The 24574-nt window shown below is 47.5% G+C and overlaps 1 protein-coding gene across 1 annotated transcript; it reads right to left on the bottom strand.

Annotated features, from left to right (window-relative positions):
* Positions 1-1597: 1597 nt before the first annotated feature.
* On the bottom strand, positions 1598-16111 carry LOC139678594 (homeobox protein CDX-1-like). Its single transcript, XM_071569531.1, has 3 exons — positions 15712-16111; positions 4959-5104; positions 1598-1852 (listed from the first exon to the last, which is right to left on the bottom strand). The coding sequence occupies exons 1-3, from the start codon at positions 16109-16111 to the stop codon at positions 1598-1600; spliced, it is 801 nt and encodes a 266-aa protein (XP_071425632.1).
* Positions 16112-24574: the final 8463 nt, after the last annotated feature.

Genomic DNA, 24574 nt, shown 5'->3' with positions numbered 1-24574 from the left:
GGGAGTCATGTTAGGAAGTACCTGCATTAGTCTGAAGTACTGACTGCCTCCCACATTCTGCTCAGTATAGGAAAGATCAGCACTTCAGGAACTGAGACACTCTTAAGAAAAAGCTGAGAGCTTATATTTAAATGAAAGATTTTGTTTGGTTTTTTTCCTTCCAATAATTTGGCTTCTCAGATTTTTTAAGTGTCACAATAGCTCATGAAACTGGACCAAATTTAAAATTGGTTGAATGCAATTATTGCATCTCTGTCCATGTGCTCTGCTGTCTCATGAAATGCAGTCACTTTTCAAAATACCTGCACTTTTAAAAAGGATTTCTTCCCCCTTTGCTCTTTCTTTTAGGACCAAAAATGAGCCTGATATGAATTTTCTTTGACCAAAAATGAACTCGGGCCAAGATTCACAATTCCAGAATGCTTTCAAACCATTGCTAATGAGCTGGAAGGGTGTGTGTCTGTGGCAGTTTGTGGAGCTTTGGAATCATACCTGTCAGAACCAACCCATCCCAAAAAGCTCATCCCTGGAAATCACACCTGTCAGAACCAAACCATCCCAAAAAGCTCATCCCTGGAAATCACACCTGTCAGAACCAACCCATCCCAAAAAGGTCCTCCCTGCCCTCTGCCCTGAGCATTAGTGGGTGCAGCCCCTCGGATCCAGGCTCTCCAGCAAGTGGGTCACCTAAGCCAGGTTTTCCTTTCAAGATCCATGTGCATAGTCCGTGGAAGTGAGGTGAGCACATGGAATCTGCGTGGAGATCAAAGGGGAAGGGATGTCCTCTGCCCCGGGGCAGACACTGACAGTCACTGCCCAACTGCCTCAGCGCTGCGGGGCTGCCCCAGGCGGGTTGGCTGCGCTCTGAGTCTGCAGTGCCCTGTCCCGGGTTCGGGGCGTTCTCAGTCTGCAGTGCCCTGTCCCGGGTTCGGGGCGCTCTCAGTCTGCAGTGCCCTGTCCCGGGTTCGGGGCGCTCTCAGTCTGCAGTGCCCTGTCCCGGGTTGGCTGCACTCTCAGTCTGCAGTGCCCTGTCCCGGGTTGGCTGCGCTCTCAGTCTGCAGTGCCCTGTCCCGGGTTGGCTGCGCTCTCAGTCTGCAGTGTCCTGTCCCGGGTTCGGGGCGCTCTCAGTCTGCAGTGCCCTGTCCCGGGTTCGGGGTAATCTCAGTCTGCAGTGCCCTGTCCCGGGTTGGCTGCGCTCTCAGTCTGCAGTGTCCTGTCCCGGGTTCGGGGCGTTCTCAGTCTGCAGTGCCCTGTCCCGGGTTCGGGGCGTTCTCAGTCTGCAGTGCCCTGTCCCGAGTTCGGGGTGCTCTCAGTCTGCAGTGCCCCGTCCCGGGGGCTGTTTTTGGTGCCCAACGCTCCCTCGGCGCTTCCCTGGCCGGAGGGCTCCTTGCCCTGTGGCACCCCGTCCTCTTGCAGAGGCTCCTGGCACAGTCCCGCTGCCCTGGGCACGCTGTGCTGTGCTGTGCTGTGCTGTGCTGTGCTGTGCTGTGCTGTGCTGTGCTCTGGGGTGACCGTCCTTGCCGCCCGTGTCGCGGGGTCCCGGCGCGGCCGCCCCGTCCCCGCTGCGGTGCTCCCGCCCCGTGGCTGCCCCGCAGCCTCACTGCGAGGCCAGGACCTGCTGCAGAGCCCCGGGGTGCTGCAGGGCCCCCGCGGGCAGCGGGGCGGGCGGGGGGAACAGCGCGGGGGGCAGCGCGGGGGGCTCGGGGGGCTCGGGCACCGCCATGGGGCTCCCAGCGCCCACGGGGCCGGGGCCGCCCTGCAGCGAGCCCACAGCGCTGCCGTCCAAGTGGCTCAGCTTCTTCTTCATTAGTTTTCTCTCCTTGGCTCTGCGGTTCTGGAACCAGATCTTCACCTGCAGAGGGGCAGAGGAAAGGCGTTGTCAGGTGTGATGGAATGCAGAGTGGCCCTTTGTGCATCTGCCACAGCATCACCGGGCAATGCAGTGCCAGGAGCACCAGGGGAAAGCAGTGGCAGCGTGAGACAGCAGAGCTGTGTGTTTATTTGACAGGTAATCTTTCCTGTCTGATAATGAAATATTTACTAATAGCTCGATAAAATGTGGGGGGTTTGAGGTATTTCTTTGTGGAATGACCTTTGATTTATTTTATTTCATTATTTTAACCAAAATCTGAGAGAACAGAATCTTGTGGGTCATAGTAATGGCCAAAAGGATCCAACAGGAGTATCAATACATTGCAAACTTTATGCCCTACTCAGGGCAAGTCAAAATCTGTGCCTGACCTATAAACTGAGGCACAGCAGCTTTTCTGTTGGGTGCTGCACATGACTTGGTGATCCCCAGGGTGTAAGCCACTGGGGACAGAATGTCACCAGTGCTCTGCACTTGGTGCACGATGTTAGTTCCAAATGTTGGATAAGCAGTGCCTAAATAGCTGAGTGCCTTTTATTGCATTCATAGGTGGAGCCACAACCTGCTGCTGATTCCCACACAGTCCACTGCTTTACACCACATCAGGGCACACAGTTATCCTTGGGAAGGAAGGAAGGACCATTGAAGAGGACACAGATTTTGGTTGGAGTGAAGCAAGTGAGGAGTGAGAGGAAGCTGATGAGTCAATTGAAAATACATCAGAACTTGCTGAGGTTTGAAAGGATGAGTGTTCTATGGCAACTGAAGTGTCTTTTGATGTGAATCCCCAGTATTGGATTTAAAGCAGTAAAAGTCAGCTATTTATCCTTGAAGTGGGTCTGTATCGTGTCTAGTCAGTGTAATTAGCCAAGGTACCTCATTCAGGTAATGTTGTGTTTTCTTGGTGGTGTTCAGATGGCAAAGGAAACACTTTGCTCACTTTCCTTTTTCTTTACTATAACCTACAGAAAAATCGAAGGTTTGCTGAGAAATACTGATCTGTTTAGATCTTTGTCAGAATCTGGAAAGGCAAAGAGAAGGATGGTCAGAAAGGAAGTAACACTGGAAGAGGTGACAACATCTGTGGCTACCAGGTTGTGTTTTAAAACAAACCACTGCTGAAGTCCCACAAAACACCTAAAGGAGTCTCTGTGACAGTCTTGGTGTACTTTACCTTGAGGCATTATTATTCTGTTCTACAGCTGAAGAATTCAATTACATGCAAAGCTTGTGTAAATTTGAACTAGGTCTCTTAAGTCCTGGGCTGTTTTCTCAGAGGTTTGGCAGTTCATTTTGTTGTCTTAGTTCAGGAATATCATTTCAGTACCAAATGATGTTCACTAAACCAGTCCCAAGTGCTCTCAGATCTGCATTCTCCCTGTCCCAGGGTAATTCAGCTTCTCTCATACATTTGTCAAAATACATGAAAAGATGGAACAGTCTAAAAACTGAGCCAACACTTATGAATTGCTCTTTGGCTTCAGGGTTCTCACCTGCCAGTGAATTCTGGGGTGTGTTCTGGGTGGTTGTTAAACCAGGGGAGCAGAACTGCAGTGATGCAGAGAGAACTTTGGCAGGCACTGGAGGGTCATACAAACCAGTACAAGGAAGTGCAGATGTAGAAGGTCACACTAAAAGCCAACAGAGCCAGTTGCATTTATCTGACTTGTCCTTCACCTCCTTCCTTTCAGTATTTTTTTTTATCGTGGACCCTCTGAAGTGTAATTTTCTCTCTTCTTTCTCATCCTTGTCATCTCATTTATTTCTGTATCTGTCCCATTTTAACAATGCTTCATTTTTCCTTTTTTTTTCTTAACTGGGTATTGCATCATTCCCTTCTTCCTTCTTTAAATGATTGTTCTTTGTCCTTTTTCCTTGAGATATTCCTTCCAGTGTCCTGATGGGATTTTGGTATAAGCAGAAAAAAAGCTTTTCCAGAAAATCCTTTCAGGTTTTAGGTGGGGTGTAGTGGAGGGTGGGATTGGACAATGTTCAGTCATGTTCATACTATGGGATTGTTTGATTTGTACTACAGGGTAGTGGTGGGAATCTATAACAGGCTTTTTTTTTTTCAATATTACATTTTCCAAAGTGACTTCAGAGATGTAGATTTTATGCTTTGGAATTAATTGTGTTTGTAACATATTGCTGATGAAGAAGAGAAACATTGGAAAAATTGTTGTTGTGTTTCCCCAAAATATGACAAAAAAACGTATCACATGTTCTTGTTTCACCTCTTCAAATATACCAGCAAAAGGGTTTCTCAGGAATTATCACTGAACTAGGAAATTGGAAGTAATTACCATTGGCTGTTTACAGAAGCAGGGGCACAATTTCCAAATGCAGCATAATGAAGTCAAGTTATTAATGTTTTAAGAGCCAGCAAAAAAAATTATACCCAGTTGAAATAACTGTAATCTTCAATAATTAAGTACTTGCATTCAACAGCAGATTGAGAAATACTTCCTTCTCCATTTCTGTGGGCATTTCCAGGCTGTGCTGGGTAGGACAGGCTGGAGTTGGATGGACAGCACTGCAACTGGGTGGATTTTGGGCTATCCCTGCTCAGCAGAGCCCATAAAACAACAGTGAATCACAGGATTGTGCTTTGATTTATCTTCTGGGAACAGAAGTGGGTTTTGGAGGGGGTGGTAGGAAGTGGGGGCAGGAGAAAGGAGTAGCAAGTATGTAGGAAATCTTTAATAAAGACAATAGCAGCCAAAGAAACAAACACCTTCAGGTGTCCTGAACATCCCTGAGCTCCTCCCTTCAGTCTCTGCTCAGACTGACCTTGTTGGGTTTGGTTATGGAATTCCCACTGGCTCAGCAGAACCAGCACTTCTGCTTTAGAAATCCCTGCTACCACTGCCCAGGGAGAATTCCAGGCAGGATTTGTTGGTGTTATTTAGCTCTTGATTCTCAGAACAGGACTGTGAATAAAGCCAGTGTTTGCATTTGATGGAAAGGCAGCTCAGTCACACTGTTGGGTTATTGGGGGCATTATTTGTGTGCTTCTAACCAGTACCATTGTCTGCTCAGCAGCAGTGACAGATTCAGAGGCAATCCTGGAGGGGGGTCCATACTCTACCTGTCTCTCCGAAAGCCTGAGGTTTGCAGCAAGTTCAGACTTCCTCCTGATGGTGATGTATCTGTTGTAATGGAACTCCTTCTCTAACTCTAATCTCTGGTGATCTGTGTAAACCACTCGGTACTTCTCTCTTGTTCTGGTTTTACCTGTTTTGAAAGAAGAACACATTGCTTCAAGTGAAAATTCTAACTGTGGTAACACAAAATATCTGCCTTTACATTTGAAAATGTCAGTGGGTGTTTCAGGCCTCATTCTCTGTGCCCTTACCCAGACTTGGTCTTGGTTTACAACACAAGAGGCTCATACCTTCAGGTATTAGGTTTGCCCCTTAGTAAATAGATGATAAACTGCTTCTCATGTTCTTTCTCAGCCCTGTGTCATCCTTTGGGAAAGGGAAGGTGTTCTTTTTAAGAACAGGTTTCCAGGAAAGCTGAGTTCTGTTCCCAGCTCTATCCCAGCTTCCTGCCCTGTGGGGAACTGCCGTTGTTGCTGTGTCTGAGAGCCCAGACATTCCCCTGCTTCAGTGACTGGGAAGGGCAGGTTATTGCCCAGGAAAAACTGGGAGCCTCCAAACTTCCTCACTTCTTGTTGCCAGAGAAATCCCTCTGACATTGTGGTTGTCCCTGCGGTTTGGAGACTGTTTTCCCTCAAGGTCTGGCACAGCTGTCCATGGCCTGACAACAGCACAGGGAACAGTAACACACATCTTGTAGATGACAGTTAATAAAAGAGAGGAAAGGAAAGCAATAATCCTTCACAATAGACAGAGAAGTGCAGCATCTGCCCCTTTGCAGGAGCACTGCCCCCCTGCCCAGCCCTGGGTGCAGCTGAGAGAGGCAGCCACGGCTCAGCAGCCTCCAGGTCGTTAAGAGGCAATGGCCAATAAGCCAGGGAACATTTTATGGATTCCCTGCCATTTTATGGATTCCACAGAGGGTAATTTCTGAGGACAGGATGTGTGGCCACAGTGGAGAGAACTGAGAATGGGAAAGGCTGCTGGAACTTCCTTTCTCACCCCCTTTTCCTCCCTGGTTAATGTTCAAATCAGACAGTCAATATATTGGAGTATTGGAGATCAGCAGCTGCCCAAAGCCAAGGCCTGACCCTGGCCCAGGCTCTTCCCACAGTTCTGACTGATTGGATCACCACTGTCTTAGGAGCAGTGTTGCCATCTGTGCCAGGCATTTGTTGGTGCTTGTCTGTCTGTACCTACATGGCTGTTCCTCCAGAGGTGCAGATTTAGTCTGTGAATTATCTGGAACAGGAAATGTACTTTGAGGAGGCGTTTTCCACTGTGGATCTGCAGGTTGAGAACAGTGTCCCAGTGGTCCCTGCAGCAGAACAGCCCCTCAGGCCCAGGTTCTTTCAGAGGGTGCACAGAACTCGAGCTGTGTGTGCCTTGTGCCTGTACCTGTCTGCTCCTGCTGCAGGTGTGGGGTAGCTTTCACAGCAGCTCGTGGTTGCTCACAGAACCTCTGAAAAGGTGGTGTGGGGAATACTTGGCATTTTACCAAGGTCAAACCATAACAAAAGGTTATGTGGATGCCTCACTTCTCAAGGAACAGGTTCCTCCATCTCCTAATAACTGCAGTCCAATAAGAGCAGTTAATTTTGAATGGAATGAAATAAATTCTGAGGAATTGAGTGGGTGAAGTGTCAGTCTGTGAGTAGATCCCACAGGCAAGTGGCCCAGGGCAAGCAGCTTCCCCTGGCAGGAGAGAGGAGCTGGAGGGCTCATCCCTCAGCAGTGCCAAAGGCCTCATCCCTCCCCAGCCCCTTCTTCCCACCCTCCCTGCTTTGGAAGTTTGAGTAGCACCCAAAACTCAGAATTCAGAGCACAGAACTACAGCAGAATCTTGGAGCACTTTATCCCTTAATTCACGTTTTGGGTTAATGTTTTTTTCCCCATCTGTGGAGAGAGACGTGTCATCTCTTTGTCTTTATGGCTGAACAGACTTAAAAAGAGCATTGCTGTGCCCTCTGTGTGGTCATGGTTGAGAGCCACGTCCCTTCTGTCTCTTTTAGCATTTGCCAGTCAGTGCTTCATTACCTGCCTGGATTTTTGGCTCCCAAAAAGCATTCGAAGGTTCTCCAGGCTCTGCTCCTCTCTGTGGTGTGTGCAGAGGTGCTGGGGCAGAGCTGTGGAGCACGGGGAGCTCTGCTCAGTGCAGGGCTGTGCACAGACACTGCTCTGTCCCTACAGGACAGGGTTTCTTTGGGACTCTCCCCGGGCTTGGAGGACATCAGGATTTGGCCCTTCAGCTTCCGTGCCCCACCCTGGGAGAGCGCTGTGCATTGCTCGTGCCTCAGAGTGCCATGGGCATTTCCCATCAGCCCGACTGCTGGGAATATTCCGGTAGGGAAAGAAGCGTGTGTGGGTTCCCTGCAGCCCAACCCCTGCGGCTCAAGCCTGGTGACTTCCCTGCCAATGTTCTGTTGGGCAAGAAACGCAGGACGGGCTCATTTCAGAAGCATCTCTGTCACTGCAAACCCCTGGTGAAAGCAGAATTAGCCCAATTACCTTTACCCCGATAATAGAGTGAAAAGTGCTGCTAATTTTACAGCATTAAGGTAAGAATTCGAGAGTCTCTAAGGAGCAGCAGTTACTCCGTTCAGTCCACATAAATCCCAGGACATTTGTTTTCGTTCTCTCCAAGTGTAAACTGTTTGTTTAACACATGGTCACCTGTGGTGCTTTAATGCCTCACTTGATATTTTTTAACTTTTGATCTCTCTCGCTGGTGGTTTGGGTCGGGTTTTTTTCCCCTCTTCAAATGAGAATTTGGGGTCATTCTATGGGACAAAATGTTTAACATGTTTCCTTAGTGTCCTTTGTGTTGTTAAGATGGAGTACACAAAAGAGCAACAAGGTGATCTTATCTTGACCTCTATTCTCATTCAGAAGCCACAGACAAATATCGAATGTTCTTCTATTGCCAAAACAAGGTGGTAAACGTCAAGATAAACCTTCCTGTTTCTGGTTTTAAAGGCTTAAACCCTCATTATCTGAGTGGAAGGGGGTTGTGAGTTTTCTTTTTAAACTGAAGAAGAAATTAGGTGTACATGAAACCCAGAACTTTCTCCCATAGAATCTTTTATTTTCGTATTAGCAACTCTCAGTTTATTTTTAGTAGAAATGATATTATCTGCTTTCTTTTTGAAGGAAGATTGGGAGCTTTGACATCTAATTTCTTTCTTTAAAGTAAGTTAAGAAAATAAAAAGCAGAAAAGTAAAAGGAAGGAAATTCTGAGAAATGTTCCGAGAAAAATTCTCGGAATTGTCACGTAAATCTTGTCTTTAACAATTTGTTTCGTTTGTTTTTGGTTTTATTTTGTTTTGTTTTTGTTTTGTTTTGTTTTGTTCAGAATAATACTCTCTGTGAGAGACAAGAGACAGTGGGAGTTGAGATCTCCTGAGAAGATCCTTTTAGTTCTGGCAGAGCCACAGTTTAGTCTGTGGATGTCAGCGAAGTGACCCTGATGCCTTTGTTGGATGCTGGCTCGGAATTAGTCCGCACATGGCATTTCCTTTCAAAGGCAAAGTACACTTTTGTTTGCCCAGGTTAACAAACAGCAGCACCAGAACCTCTCCCTGAACAGTTTGGGACTTTAGCCTCTAAATTCCATCTGTTGGATGACATAGATCCACCTCACTGCTTTCTGAGCCAAACCTTCTACTCCTTTTATTTAGTGAAGTCTTTTGTTTCAAAGAGAAGTATGAACTGAATAAAAGTAGAGGCAGGACTGATGGATTCACTCCAGAGACAGCAGAAGGATGTTCTTCACTTCCCAGACTTCTTTAGGAGATAATGGCAGAATGTAATGATGCAATGATAAAAGTTATTACATTAATCCAATTCCTTAGTCATATCCTGCATATTTGACTCAGGTGGGTGAAATTGTCAACATTTAAATTTGTAGGATCTTGAAAATCTTTGGTTAATGACAGATTAAAATCATAATCAGCAATACATTGTCAGTTCCACTGGAAATATGTTGCTCCCTGGACAATTATCCCGTGGAATTGCAAGGGCTTGGAGAGGTTATTGGTGTTGGGTGGAAGAGAAACGAAACAAAAGAGCTTTGAAGGGACTACCTTTGCAGTGTGCGAGCCTTTGTGCTGGGGGAGTGGATTTCCTGCCTTTAATGACCTGCTCAAGAACAGGGAGTTTGGTCCCAAACCTCTTTTGCACGGTGAGAGCTCAGGAGTGCCTTTGGACTAGCAAGAAAAGACATTTCAGACTCAGAAAACTTTTAATGAGATAGAGTTTACCAAGGCTGTTCTATCACACCCACTGTGGCAATTTTTGTGACTGGCCAAGTTTTGAGTTGGGGGAAGGGAACAGCTTTCCCATTGACCATAAAATTCACAGAGCATTTCTTCTGAAGACAATAAAGCCGGGAGAAGGCCTCTTTATTTGCTGTGAAAATCATCACCCTTTCCGGCAATATAACTCCTGAAGAAAGGAGGGAGAAGGAAGAGACGAGGCTGCATATCAAAGCAGAGTCAAGTGTTAAAAGGGTCTGTGCCTCAATATGACAGATCGGCCTCAAACCCTCAGACAATGTAGCCCAGGAAAGGGAAAAAAAACCCCACCATCGGACCTCACAACTAGTTTACAAAGCAAAATCAATTAGCATTCGAACCAGCCCTGGCTCCTCTTTCAGAGCCTGCTCCTAACTTTTCAGGAATATTCTCCATCTGCTGCAAGCAGCACTGTTCATGAAGCCCAGAGGGATTCCCCTGCCTGAGGATGTCCCAGCACTGCCTGGAGTGGCATTGCCGCGGGATTGCTGGCACGGCGCTGCAGCCTGGCTGAGGCTCCGCTCAGAGGGAGCTGGGGCTGTGCCCATGGCTGGAGCCACCTGCAATCAGCTGCCATGGGGAACAGCCCTCTGGCCTCTCAGTTCAAACACGCAGCTCTCTGTTAGTTTAGTGCTAAGAAACCGATGCTAATTTTTGAGCTTCTAAAGATGTGGATTGTCAGAGATCAGGCCCAGAGGTTTTTTAGGACTATGTCTGACTATTTATGTACTTTAAAAGTGTAGGAAGAGTAAAGGGTAAATTCTCCCTAGTGCCTCAATTGAAGTCGTGAAGCAAAAATAATTTTAAGTAAGTTCTGAACATACACATCATGTGCTGCACATGATGTTCTGTAAAGTCAAATTAAAAAGAAACTCAAACACCACTCACTGCTGTTGTACCAGAAGATGTTACATGGATCCAATCCTGTGTAATGTGAATCTGATATTCTTGCCAGAACTTTTGGTGTGCTGAGAGGTGTCCTGGCCCCCTGTATTATTGCCAAGTGGGCTGCTGAGAGGTTTGGGAACGTGGGGAAATTCTACATTTGCATTTGCTGCTGCATCCTGTTCATTTGTTCTCGTTGTGCATGTTCAGGTTATTCATGCTGAAAAGAACTTAACGGGAGCACAGAACTGGAACCTTTCAACAGGTTTGAATTTCCCCTTCTGTTTGCAGTTTGAATATATTCTGCTATTCTGAAATAAAGCTCATTGGCCAAATTCTGTCCTTCCCTTTGCTTAGTATAAACTTTCCTAATGATCATCATACAGAAATGAGTCCAAAGCAGACTCATTTTTATCACCTTTAAGCATTGCTTGAACAGGTGCCCCGTGTGGATCCTGTTTGGCAGAAGGGCACAACCTGCAGAAAATGTGGGTGGATTTCTGAGTGCCAGATCAGGGGAAATCCCACTGCCAGGGCCTGCACAGACTGAAAGGCAAGTGAGTAAATCAAGTTTTCCCCAAGTGTTCTGTGTTCTTTAGGCACTCAGTATTTTCACAGAAGCTGCTGAGTTGGAAGGGACCCACAAGGGTCATGGAGTCCAACTCCATTTGGCAGGAATGCCTTAGAGGCTCGTTCCCCTTCCTGAGATTTGAGGGGGGGAAACTTCTTCCTGCACAGACTAAACATGGTACATTTACAGTGTGTTTGGTCCTGCTGCTCTCAGCACCTGCTACCAGCAGCAGGAAAACCGTCCTTATGAAGGATGACAGGAGGAGAGCTGTCATCTACAGAGAAGGGCTCTGCTCATGATTAGTTACCTGCTTCACAACTGTCCCCTCCCTGTTTTATGGTAACATCAGTGCAGGTCTCACAAGGTACTTTCAGCTTTGTGAGCAAACTCTGCTCTCTCTGGCCTTGCCTGGGAGTTCCCTGCTCAGGCTCAGTGCCTTGGGCACACTGGGACCACAGGTGTGTTGTGTTCTCATACAGCCATAAAACCTGTGGGAATGATGACACACCTCCATGAAAATATTGGGATCAATGGGAGGAGGTTTGTAACTTGTTCTGAGGTGGTTCTATTCTACTTTCCATCAAAGAATTTGCTGTAATTATGTCGTGTGTGTGTGTGTGGAATTGCAACCTCAAATCTGTGGTTGTGGTTTTGTTCTGTTCTCAGTTACAATTGCTTGAGGCCTTGGCTGTGTGGGGGGGTTGGAGAGGGGGCAGGAGCAGTGTGGGGGGGCTGGAGAGGGGGCAGGAGCGGTGTGGGGGCTGGAGAGGGGGCAGGAGCAGTGTGGGGGGTGGAGAGGGGGCAGGAGCAGTGTGGGGGCTGAGGAGAGGGGGCAGGAGCAGTGTGGGGGCTGAGGAGAGGGGGCAGCAGCGGTGTGGGGGCTGAGGAGAGGGGGCAGCAGCGGTGTGGGGGCTGAGGAGAGGGGGCAGCAGCAGTGTGGGGGCTGAGGAGAGGGGGCAGCAGCAGTGTGGGGGCTGAGGAGAGGGGGCAGGAGCAGTGTGGGGGCTGGAGAGGGGTCTTTTCTATCAGTGTTTGTGGCTGAAAACACTCATCAGTCCGTGTGTCCTCCTTCAGGAGTTCTGAGCACACTTTGCTTTCCCTGTGTCCTGAGCACCTTCCTGCCCTGCATTTGGGATCAGTCCCAGTCCCTCCAGTCCCAGAGCTGCAGAACAGACATTCAGACACTCTTCAGCCAGAGAGACAATGATGCAGGAAAGCCTCAACAGGTCTTTTCTGCAGGAAATGCATTTCAGTAACATCAAACCAGGATGAGAGTCTCACATTAAACACAGAGATCTTCAGAGGCTTCAAGCAGCAAAACCTCCCAAGCTTTGCTTAACACCAGTTGAACACATGGCTTTATACTGGGTGCTGTCTGTAAAGTTGCAGAGTAAGACTGGAAACAACGTCTCCCTCTGTTGCAGGTTGGCTGTGTAGATAACAGGGTATCAGAGGGCCTGTAGGGCATGAGGAGTGGTAGAAATTGCAATGAAGTGTTTGGTTTGCCATCCCTCAGGACACAGAACAGCAGTGAGGAGGTGACATGGAATCTGTGGAGGTGGAAATGCCCCAAATTCAAGGCTTCTGTACCTGCTGCAAGTCAGACTACTCAGAGTATGTAAACCTTTGGAAGGAATCTCTCCCAGCCTTACAGGGATGAAATTAGTGGAATATTTCCTGCCTACTTCCAAGAATATTTGGGAAAATCACTTGCCTTAATAATTATTGTTTCCAGAGTGAAATAATATTCTAATTGATAACCAGTGTTATTAATAAATAATAAAATTAACTTTCTAAATAATTTCTGTTCAGATAAGTCTGAGCCTCAGTTTTTTCATCTTTAAGAACAGTGGTTGACACCTGTGGGACAGGGAATAAGGAAAGCTAATAAAGAAGAGATGTGATCCCTTCACTCTTGCCTACACTCACTCTACTGAAATTCCTAAAGTTTTGCAAAGAGGCAGAAGGATAATGCTCAGTGTACACATACAGCTTTAAGGATGGAAAAAGCACTGAATTCCAGCCAAGAAAATCCAGCAAGCAGCACTGGCCCTTGCAGTCAGCCTGGTCCCACCCCTGGAGTCACCTGCAGCACCTGCATGCACAGAGCCAGACTCACTCAGGTGCATCCTGGAGCTGACACTGCTGGAAGGAAAAATACTTCAAAATTCTTTTAGTTTTTGGAAAAATGTGAAGAAGATACTGCCCTTGCTTTTAAACAGAGGAAAAGGAGCGAAAGCAGAAAAAGGAACCAACTCCAGTGAAGGAAATCTACTGGCATTGGGCCTTCCTGGCTTGCAGAATATATGTATATATGTGTGTATATATCTGTATCTATATCTATATAGAGAGATATATGGATATGGGAAAGAAGCAGCAATCAGAATTCCTAACCTGGATTTCTCCCTAAAGCAAGACCCAGTAGCTATTAAATGCATGGCCAGACTCACACCAACTTCAGAGGGCCCTACACTGGCTCATGGACGTTTGGGAGAGTTTGCTGCCATGGGATGCTGATTTCTCCAGTTCTTCCCAACATGAAGATGCTCATTCCAGAATGGAGACACTCCCAGCTCCTGCTGTGAATGCTCTGACCCTTGCAGACTTGAAATTAGAAAAGTTATAAAGTTCCAAGTGTGCTACTGAAGCAGGCAGTGAGGATGTGGCATTGTCTATAACATGTATATAGACAATATCAGTCTGTCTCCCAGTGTCCCCACTATCAAAGGGACACACAGACAGAACAAATCAGGTCTTTCTCTCAGAGCCTGCAGTTGGAATCCACAGGAGCATTAGGCAGGTGGGGAAAGAAGAGATGAGGAGCAGTGGATTCTTGTAGCAAATGTTCTGCCATCTGTGAATCTGAGAGTGAATGAGCAATTTCACTGCCCTGGGAAGCACTACCCAAAAGTAAGTTTCTCCAAAACAGGCCCTCTTTTGTTTTGTCTTGGATAGTACTCAGTGAAGAACAAATATGATTTAAAAACACAAACTTGCTTTTTTTCCCTCACCCAAATTCTTATTCCCCTGGAGTGACAGCCTGTTCTGATTGTGCTGCTGAGCCCTGTGTGCTCTCTGTGAACTGGAGGTGTGTGCAGCAGGAGTGAGGATGGCTCTGTCCACACATGGAAATTAGATGCATTATTTTAATACAGATATTTTGTCTGTACATTTGCTTTCATTTCCTAACTCGTGGTTTAAGTAATGTCTTTCCCACCAAAGATTGGTTCGGTACTTTACAGGCACGTGTGGAGCAGAGCTGGGGCTGGAGGGATGGGACCTTTCTGGGATGTGACACTGGAATTCTGTGAGCACCTCTGGAGGAGAGGAGCTGAGCATCCTGGTTTTCTGCTGACCTCAGTGCATGGCAAAGCTGCTCAGCAACTCAGAGGATCAAATACTTTCATACAGCAGATTGTGCTCTTGTTTTCAGGCAGTTTCTTTCTTTTTTCTTATCCTCCTCCCCTTTCTTGTTTCATAATTTTTTCTTATCATACAAAGTACATATTTTTGTTTTAGGAGTGATCAATATTAATGTTTTTTTCCCTTGTTCCTCATCCCATCAAACAGAACATTTCCCTCATGTTCATGGCTAATTTTCACCAGTTAAATACGACTGGGCAACTGTTTTGTACTCATTGACTGTTACACACCAGAGTCTGATCTGTGCCTGTATTAACTGATGGTGTTTCCATGGATCTTTGTATTCCTGCACACTCTGAGAGCTGCTGCTACAAAGTGAAGCAAAGCTTTCCTCATCATTGCTGTTTTTTAAGCATGGACTCTGTTTGATGCTGCAGATTTCAGGTCAGTGCTCTGAGGTTGAGAGGCTGTTTCTGATATAAATAAAGCCTTAGTGCCACCCCCGCTGCTGCACATATTTCACTGGGACCTCTCATGTGTACTCCAGACCTCGAGGAAAGTAAGCAAAGCATGGGTGATGGAGGAGTACAATCCTCTGATCGTGATCCCTTTCTGCAGACTTGCTGCTTCATTCCCACCTATACTGAAAGCCATTATTTGATATCACAAACTTTTTAAACGTATCTGAAGTGAAAAGTAAATTGGTATTGCTTTTCATTTCCGGCAGCACAAAAGGTCAAGAAACATAAGAAATAGTCAACTAATAAAACCAACATCCAGTCATTGACTCAATGTTTAGCTGCTAGCAAGAGAAACCTTCGGAGCAATGAGACCTTTGTGAATCATTCCCACCTATACTGAATGCCATGAGTTGATAATCACAAACTTTTTAAACATATCTAAGTGAAAGAAAAGTGAACGGGCATTGCTTTTCACTTCCCGCAGCGTGAAAGGTCAAGAAAGAAACGTAAGAAACAGCCAACCAATTAAACCCAACATCCAGTCATTGACCTAATATTTAGCTGCCAGCCAGAGAACCCTTCAGAGCGATGGCATCTTTGTCAATCCGTGTGGCTCCCTCCGAGCAGGGAACCTCGCCGGGACCCAGCGAGTCAACCTCTCTGCAGCCCCCGCAGTGTCTGCCCTCCAATGCCCCGCAGTGCCCTCCAATGCCCCGCAGTGCCCTCCATGCACCGCAGTGCCCTCCATGCCCCGCAGTGCCCTCCATGCCCTGCAGTGCCCTCCATGCCCCGCAGCGCCCTCAATGCCCCGCAGTGCTCTCCAATGCCCCGCAGTGCTCTCCAATGCCCCGCAGCGCCCTCCATGCCCCGCAGTGCTCTCCAATGCCCCGCAGTGCCCTCCATGCCCCGCAGTGCCCTCCAATGCCCCGCAGCGCCCTCCATGCCCCGCAGTGCTCTCCAATGCCCCGCAGTGCCCTCCATGCCCCGCAGTGCCCTCCAATGCCCCGCAGCGCCCTCCATGTCCCGCAGCGCCCTCCATGCCTCGCAGCGCCCTCCATGCCTCGCAGCGCCCTTCAATGCCCCGCAGTGCCCTCCATGCCCCGCAGTGCCCTTCAATGCCCCGCAGTGCCCTGCAATGCCCCGCAGTGCCCTCCATGCCCCGCATACCTGTGGCGGTGGCGGGCGCGGCTCTGCGCATCCAGTCGAAGGCGCCGTGCCGTGCGGGGCTGTGCGGGCCGGGCTGTGCGGGCTGCGGGGCGCTGTACTCGGCGGGGCTGTACGAGCCCTGCGGGGCCGGCGCGCTGAGCTGCGCGGGGCCGGGCCCGGGCCCGAAGGCGGGCCAGTCCTCCCTGTGCTGCGCGGGGTAGTGCGAGCCCCAGGGCCCCGGCGGCGGCCCCGCCGCGTCCAGCGCGCCCACATGGTAGCCCATGTAGTCGGGGTAGGGCGGCGCGGGCGCGAAGCTCTGCCCGGGCAGGCTGGAGCTGCTGCCGCTGCTGCTGCTGCTGCTGCACCTGGCGGGGCCCCCGTACATGCTGCTCTCGTTATCCAAAAGGTAGCTCACATACATGATGCTCAGAGCCCGGCTCTGTCCTGCCGGGACATCCTGCTCCTCGCAGAGTGTGTTTGATCTCCCTTCCCCTCCTCTTTCTTTCTCTCTTTTCTAGCCCTGTCCGGCTCTATAAATGACTCAGGCTAACCCTGGTGTCCCTTTACTACCCATGATTAACAATGGCTGTACCAGGTGCTGGTGGTAACAGTTTACTAAGGTCCTGCCTGATGTCACAGATAACTGCCTGCCCCAAAGTGACATTTGCATTCAAATGAAGGGCTGCCCATGCAGGCAACCCCACCTTGCTGCTAGTCCCAGGGCTTCCTTTCTCACAGATCTTTATGGACCTCCAGCCCCGCTCTATACTTTTAGAAAGGAGTTGGGAATCTCGTGGTCTCCAGGCAGAGCCGTACCAAAAGTTAACCTGAACTGTTCTCACAGTAGGAGCAGCTTTTCTCTTGAGCTGTGCATGTCAGAACTAACTTCAGGGACTGGGTCAGAGTTACTAAAACTCTGGTTTCTGTTATTCCAGCAGTAGTTCTGTTAGAGGGTGCTATATTACTTTCTTTAAAAACAAAGGACCAGTCGAGTCTTCAACTGCAGCTCTTGCAGAGTTTCTCACATGAACACTTTTCTTGACTTCAGCTCCTGAGTCTGTGTGGGGGAGGACTTAGAAACCGCAGCAATCCTGGTGATTTTAACATTACAAAGGATATACAAGAAATCTCATAGTCATTTTGAGCATTTGTTCATACGAATAGTCTTGTTGATGTTAGCAAGCCTATTCATGAGCTGGCTGCTCGCCGCCGTGATTGAAGTCCCTCCGTTCTGACTTGCAGTGGTAACAGAAAGAGAATCTGTTATTGAGAGAATGCAAAATTTGTCACTTTGCCCATGCTCATGTCTCGTTTGTGATATTGAAATGAGTGGTGGCTTTCCCTGAAGGTTCTTCTGTTCCCATTGCTGTGGTTCTTTGCAGTAAGTAACAGCTTTCCTTAGAAATATGAGAACAAATTATAGCGTTTTAGCTCAGAAAAGCAGTTTCCGAACTTTCAGGAGCAATCTTGTGTTTGTAAGTAACAAATCCCTCCGAGACCATCTGTAACCGGGAGCAAGCAGAGAAAGTGTGGATTCCTTTTTTTTAATGAGATAGATACCTTAGCATTGTCTCTTAATCGGAGTTCACCCTTTTTTCATTCCTGTTCCTTTAATGATGTGATACTTAATTGCACCTTTATTAATGATCCAACTTGTTAAAGGGATTTTTTCCTTTAACAGGTGCAAAGTATAATGAGTTTTTTCTTTGTTCAGAGGTGTATGTTTTCTCTGAGAGTCTTTTGCACTTTAACACCATTTAAACTTAGAGGTTCTCAGGAGGAAAGAATCACTTTGCACACTTGACAACACCGTTGTTTCCTTTAGAGAGAGAAAGGTGTCCTCGGGCTGCGTTCTCAAACGGGTTGTAGAAAAAACTTTTCTGGCCGGTAATTCTGTCTGGGTGCAGAAGCACAGCCACCTTCTCTGAGTAGCTGAGATTTTCCTACTGTGCACTTGGGTAAAACTTGTGCCCACTTACTTACTGAGCTTCTGGAGACTGATGTTTTGCTGATGTAATTGCTGAAAGGGATTTTAAAAGTCATTAGCTGGGGGGCAGTTGGCAGAAAGGGTTTCTTCTGCTTGCATCTGTGAGCTTTTTGGGCTGCAGTTCACACTTCTGTGCCAGGTGGCCACTCAGCATGGCCAAGAGCTGCTGGTACAGCCTGCCCGAATCCAGGGACGTCACTGATCAGTGTGTCATGGATCTGAACTGCCCAATTCTGCTGTAACAGCAAAACAAACCAGTCATTAATTACGAATTAAGTGTCTCTAGACAAGTGTCTGCAGTTACCAACACAGTGGGATCCCAAGGTAGCATTTCATTTTTAACCACAGTGTTCCTCTCCCTTTCTCCATCACTCAGAGCACTGGGGTTGCTCGGTAGTTCTCAAGTTTAGACTGTATTGAAATAGTTACAAAGAAAGATTCTCTACAGCTTTTTGTTGTGACTTGATTTCATTTCCTTTCCTCCTCTTCAAAACTGGTGAAGATTTTCCTTGCAGGCATTTCAGTGGCTCTCCTTAGTGCAGGTGTTCTAATAAATCAGCCAGAGGAAGAGGCAGCCTCTGCTCCTTTGCAGGAGCATTAGTTGTGGCCCTCCAGCTGTCTGGAAAAGGTTCTAATTATGCTCATCTGAACAAACTTTCCCTGCAGGCTTGCCCCTCCTGATCCATCCCAGCCCAGGGCTCTGCAGCAGGTCTGGGTGTCCTTCGCTGTGGATCCGTGCCCAGGAATGTTGGATACTCCAGGCTGCACTCGGGGCTTCATTATCTGTCCGTTGGTGCACGAGAAACACCTTGACCAGTTTTCTCACAATGGTACAATTTGCCTCAAGAAGCTACTGAAAGTGCAGGTCCTGCACTTTGGCCACCCCAACCCCCTGCAGTGCTCCAGGCTGGGCACAGAGTGGCTGGAGAGCAGCCAGGCAGAGGGACCTGGGGGGACTGAGGGACAGGAAGCTCAACATGAGCCAACAGTGTGCCCAGGTGGCCAAGAAGGCCAGTGGGATCCTGACCTGGATCAAAACTAGCGTGGCCAGCAGGCCCAGGGCAGTGACCCTTCCCCTGGACTTAGCACTGGGGAGGCCACACCTGGAGTGTTGTGTTCAGTTCTGGGGCCCTCAGGTCAGGAAAGAGATTGAGGGGCTGGAGCGGGGCCAGAGAAGAGCAACGAGGCTGGAGAAGGGACTGGAGCACAAGCCCTGTGGGGAGAGGCTGAGGGAGCTGGGGGTGTTCAGCCTGGAGAAGAGGAGGCTCAGAGGTGACCTCAGCACTGTCTGGAACTCCCTGAAGGGAAGTTCTGGCCAGGTGGGGGTTGGTCTCTTCTCCCAGGCACTCAGCAATAGGACAAGGGGGCATGATGGGCTCAAGCTCTGCCAGGGGAAATTGAAGTTGGAGAGCAGAAAAAACTTCTTTGCAGAGAGAGTGCTCAGGCATTGGAATGGGCTACCCAGAGAGGGGGTGGATTCACCATTGCTGGAGATTTTTAAATGCAGATTGGCCGTGGCACTGAGTGCCATGATCTGGTAAAGGGACTGGAGTTGGACCAAGGGTTGGACTCGTTGATCTTGGAGGTCTTTTCCAACCCAATCCATTCTGTGATTCTCTGTGATTGTGTAGTAAAATAGTGATTATTCATATGGATTAGAAAAATGACATAAAAATACCTTCTGATGCTTTCAGCTGATACAGGTATTTATGACATGGGAGGAGACTTTTCCTGGTTCCACACGGCCTGAAGGAAGGACTTTGCAGTCTCTGATCGTTAAACTGACAATGCTTTGCTCCTCTGGCAACATGCTGGGCAGGAAACTGCTTCCTTTGGATTCCCCAGTACCCTAACTTTGTCTGATTTCTGTATTTTGGGTTTGCTTAGTCCAAGTTTTTCTAATTTATGTAATTTAAATCCAACCTATTAGTTAAACCACAGTCATTAGACTTAAATGTTCTTTAACTGCTGGGGCTGTGTGAATAACCACGTGTTGATACATCACATTTAAACCAAAACGTTTTCAAAAGTTCTCAAACACCAAGTATAAAGGAATTTTGATTTTCATGGTTTCTAGGAAGAATATGTGTTATAACAGGTGTCACCTTGAGAAGATCAGTCCATGTGTAAACCCAGCCCTTTATAAATCTGCCTTCCTGCAGTCAAAGCTGCTGGAAAAAAACTCCTGAAGTTTCTCCAGTGTGTTATCACATCTGTAAAGTGTTTGTTACCAGTGCTACATGTGAACAGTGTTTGGAGCTCCTTATTTTGGTGAATAAAGCTTTAGGTTTGTTAGAATGCACCAATAGGGGGCTTATATGTGTGAAAAGGCCCAGCTCTCTTCACACAGACATCCAGTGAGGAGCTGTGCATTGGAACTGCACACAGAAAAGCTCAGAATTCTGCACTAAATTACACATTTCAAAGTCAGAGGAGTTTTGTTTAAGGATTTTAACCCGATTTAAAGAAAATTGCCAATGTATTTTGATTTCTGAACTCCTCCTTGTACCAACTTGGTGAAATTGGTTACTTCTTATATTATTTTGCCAATAACCCTGCACTGACACTTCTGAATGTCATTTTGCTGTTTTGAATAAAGCTCTCTGCAAAGGTCTTCGTTTAGAGCAGGAGTGACAGTGGCCGAGTGCAAAGGGGTCCCTGCAGAGCAGAGCCTGGAGAAACAAAGCAGGGATCTCTCTTTCCTCAGTATGTTTTCCCCATATAACTACATTTTGAAGGATATAACGATCTCAACCTTCCTACCCTTCTTCCCTTTACATCCATAACCCAAACTTTATTAAGCACATTCAGCCTTTCATCATTCTTTTGTAAGTAGCCACACGAAGGCTAAAAAAGCAATTAAGGTGGAGTTAATTGCCTTGTAAAATGTTATTCTTCCTTCTTAATGGCATCTCTTATATGATAATAAATCTCAAACATTGTCAATACGAAATGAGATTTCTCCAAGTTGATTTGTGAAGAGACCAAGACCAGGATCTTGTAGATCTGACAAATATAGTGACAGTTCTGTGTTCTGGGCTCACAGAGAAGACAGAAATTGAATGGAAATGAGAAATTGTCCTGAATTCTCAAGAGAGGAAAGACGATCATTTATTGTTCTGAGATGAGCCTAAAACACCTTCACCCTGTGGCCTCTCTGAGATGCATTTTTTCCAGTTCTAAATTGAATTTAGGAAGTGGGGTTCACCAGAGGTACTGGTTGGGAAAACATCTCTCAGGGAGGGTTTCTCAGATCCCTTGGATGATGCTGTGACAGAGACTGGGCAGGAACTCTGGAATGCTCCAGTCCCCTTTGATTATTCCTGAGTCTCCAGAGCTTTCCCTTGTCGGGGCATAGAGCCATGGATGTGCCGATGTCCCACCCGCGTGTTCTCACGCTGCTGTGTGCCCAGTTGTGCCCACGTGGCTGTCCTGGGCTGCAGGGCTCCTCCTGCACATCCCCTTCGCTTCTGCACAGCCGGACAGAGCCGCGGCCTCGGGGTTTGGTTCCCTGCGCTGTGTCCTGCGCGGTGCCCGCTCGGCGCCGCTCCTGTCCCTCCCTGTCCCTCGGTGCCGCGGGGCGATGGGGACAGCTGGTGGCCACCGCCTGCATGGCAGGGACACTGAAAGAGAAAAGAGACCAAAAAACCCCCTAGTTTTGTGAAATTTCTAATTCTGTTTTGCAAAATGTTGTTTGCACAGCAAGGCTGCTGGAAAAGTGAGAAAGCGCTGGAGTCTCTTTGTTCTGGCACAGACTGTCCAGCAATTATCGAGGCCAGTGAGCCCTGGGTTGGAAGCCACGCATTAAAGTAATGTAGATATTTCAATAGGATGAAATCATAAAGATCCAAGATTTTGGAGAGTTAAAGCCAAGATTTTACAAGTTTGACAGGTCATGGCATTGAACAAAGAAAAGGTAAAGTCCAACAGTGACACTTCAAGACCACCTGAGGGATGAAGTCGGGAGACACCACCCAAATTTCAAGCCAAAAGGAAAGCTCCGCCCAAGATTTCACCCAGTCATTAATATGGAAATTAGAAGGTGTTAACTATGAACTTAAGACTATATAATGACTTTTTTACACAAAAAATTTAGGCAAGTTTTTGCCCAGTATGAACTGGCTGTGCCTCAAACGTTGTCAATAAATCCTTTTGCTGCTAAAAAGATAAAAAGCTTCTTAGCAGTTATTTATTTAGATGCGTTTTTCACTATCAGGCACCTGCCATGACTGAGCTGTGACCTTGCTCAGGTGCTGAAGGTCTGCACTGTCCTATCCTGGTCTGTCCTGGAAAGGAGTAGTGCCTGTGACATGCTCAGCTGCAGGAATTAGCGAGAGTCCTGGTGTGGAATTTGGGGTATTTCTGCTCTTTCATTAATGGCAACATCCCTCCTCTGAACCCTGAAATAAAGCTGCTATAGAAGCATGGAATATCCTGAGTTGGGAGGCACCCACAGGGCTCACTGAATTCCAGGTCCTGGCCCTGTACAGAACACCCCAAGGTGCTCCTCGTGCTGTGTATCCATCTCTCCCTCCTGCAGCAATGGCTGAAAAACAAACCATCAAAAAAGTCAAATAAAGGGGACAATGCAAACAGAAGCAAGTTCTGCATGTCAGTTCTGTCCCTGCTCTGTCCATCTCAGAAAGGACCTTCTGGTTTACAGATTTTTAGTATGAGATATCACCAAAAAGCTTGTTAGACAAACTAGAAAAGGATTTAACCAAAAATCTTATTAGGCAAACTAGAAAATGATTTAATAGGAGAACCAGGTGATGAAAGTTTACAAAGTGCATGGGATGAGTATGAACCAAGGGGATCTCTTTTCTACTACCTTTACAGCCCAACTTTTTCAGGTAGAAAAAATTACCCTCAAAAAAGTAAACTTTTTTAAAATTATTTTTCTGCCTCCAGGCCCTCCAGAACACCTTCAACTCTCACAGTGGTTCTCCAGCCTTGCTGTCTGTCTGTCTGTCTGTCTGTCTGCCTCTCTACAGGACCATAGGCCTATTCAGAACGAGACCAAGTCCTACAAGCACTACAGATTTTCACAGGAATATGCCAGGCTTTGAAAAATTCACGTTTGGCAGGAATTCTCTGTTAGCGGAGTGCTCAGGTGTCCCCAGTGGGCTGCAGTACCTTTGCTGAGCTGTGCCCAGAGCTGGGGCTGGTGGGGACAGAGCCTCTGTGTCACCCACCATGGCAGGGCTGGCATGGCACACCCAGGAAGTGCCTCAGGAGGTGGTGACAGTGAAGAACCAAGGGCAGGACTGAGGTATTTCAATTCTTTCTTCTTTAAGGAGTAGCTGTGCTTTAAATATATTTTCTTTGTTAATCAGTGTACATATTCTTAAGAGTGACCCCATCTTCCAGCTAACAGTTGTTGATGTATGTTTGGCCTTGAGGATGGCTCAAGTGAACAGGACACTGAAAATGTTGCTAGTTCTGAGAAAAGAATCTCTCTTTTCCTCACTGTTGGTTCCTGTGCTTGGAAGTTTTAGCTCCTTGCAATGGGCTGGATCTCCTTGGGCTGTGTGAGTCGTGTCACTTGTGCAGTGGGCTGGAGAGTGGTGACATTCCTGAGCCCAACCTGCTGAGCCCAACCAGAGGGCTCTGCTCACTGATCTTCATAGGAGAAGGTCCATCCACACAGACCTGCAGTCTCTGTTCTGCTGCTTGTGGGACTTCTCCTGTTCCTTTGCATGGCCACAGAGCAGGAGGGAACTCTCAACCCAGAGACAAGGAGGTCACTTTGGCCTGGTCACTCCTCACATGGGCAGAGCAGCCACACCGCTGATGGTTCCAGTCCCTGCCCAAAGCCCCCAGACAGGAGAATTGCTGCTGTGAGCTGAGGGCCAGCTGAGCTCAGCACAACCCAACCTGCCACTCCACTTTTGGGGTTTGTGTCTGTGTTTAACACCTCTCTGCTGCTGGAAACTCACCTGTGTGTAGGTCCTGGAAATTTAGAAGAAAACTGTGTTATTTTTTAATATGGACTAGAGTTGGACCAAGGGTTGGACTCGATGATCTTGGAGGTCTTTTCCAACCCAATCGATTCTATGATTCTGTGATTCTAAACCTAAATCAAGGCTATTAAATCGTGTCTGGGGAAATCCTTTCCCTTAGGCAGTGGTTTTGAGAACTCCATGAACACCTGGGCTGGAGGTGCTATTTGGCAGCTGGCTGCTGACCACAGACTGTATGCGGATTATTTTCATCTAATTCTTAACTAACATCAAGGATTTTGATTTTTTCCTTTTTGCAAATGTGCTTTCCCCACCTCCTTTAGCACGGAAGATATGCCTGGATGTGACAGGGTGTCTCAGTACAGGTGTCTGGGTGATCCACAGCTCCATTTCACGCAGCTGGACGGTCACTCCTGAATTCAAGCACCCAAGTGGCCCCTGGAAAGCGCCATTTCCCACTAGGTGGCACTTTGGATCCATCGCACAAATGCGAAGGCTGACGGAGTACCTGTTACCTGCTGCTCGCATTTGTGCTCAGTAATTGCCCAGGCTGGAAAAGGATCAATGTGGTGCTGCCTACAGCAAGTTTCACAGCTCCACTTAATGCGGACATTGATTAAATCCCCACCCCCCACTCTGTGTAAAAGAGCTTAAGCTCAGAAATGATTCCCTCTGCAATTCCCTGTACCCAGCTGTCTCCACTGCCCCATTCCCTGCCTCAAAAAACTCCCCCAAACCCCCACCCACCAATCAAACAAACTGAAAACCAAAACACAAAAAAAATCCCCTAAAACACCCAACTAATCTTTTCTTTCCTGTTGCTGCTCAAGGCTCTATCCAGAGTGGTGCAGGAGTTTGGAGTTTGCACAAATAAAATAGGACATAAGTGACAGTGGAAGTAACAGGCAAAGAAAGAAATGATGTGGAGAAAAAT

Source organism: Pithys albifrons, chromosome 14 (genome assembly GCF_047495875.1).
Source record: "Pithys albifrons albifrons isolate INPA30051 chromosome 14, PitAlb_v1, whole genome shotgun sequence".
Classification (NCBI taxonomy): Eukaryota; Metazoa; Chordata; class Aves; order Passeriformes; family Thamnophilidae; genus Pithys; species Pithys albifrons.
The sequence above is the reverse complement of the archived record's forward strand: the minus strand, read 5'-3'. Positions and strand labels throughout refer to the sequence as shown.

Excerpts from the sequence above, each read along its gene's own strand:
- LOC139678594 (XM_071569531.1), bottom strand. The coding sequence starts at position 16,111 with ATGTATGTGAGCTACCTTTTGGATAACGAGAGCAGCATGTACGGGGGC. Across the intron at positions 5,105-15,711 it reads CGCGCCCGCCACCGCCACAG|GTAAAACCAGAACAAGAGAG; the intron begins GTATGCGGGGCA and ends CTTTCAAAACAG. Across the intron at positions 1,853-4,958 it reads TCAGGCTTTCGGAGAGACAG|GTGAAGATCTGGTTCCAGAA; the intron begins GTAGAGTATGGA and ends GCCCCTCTGCAG.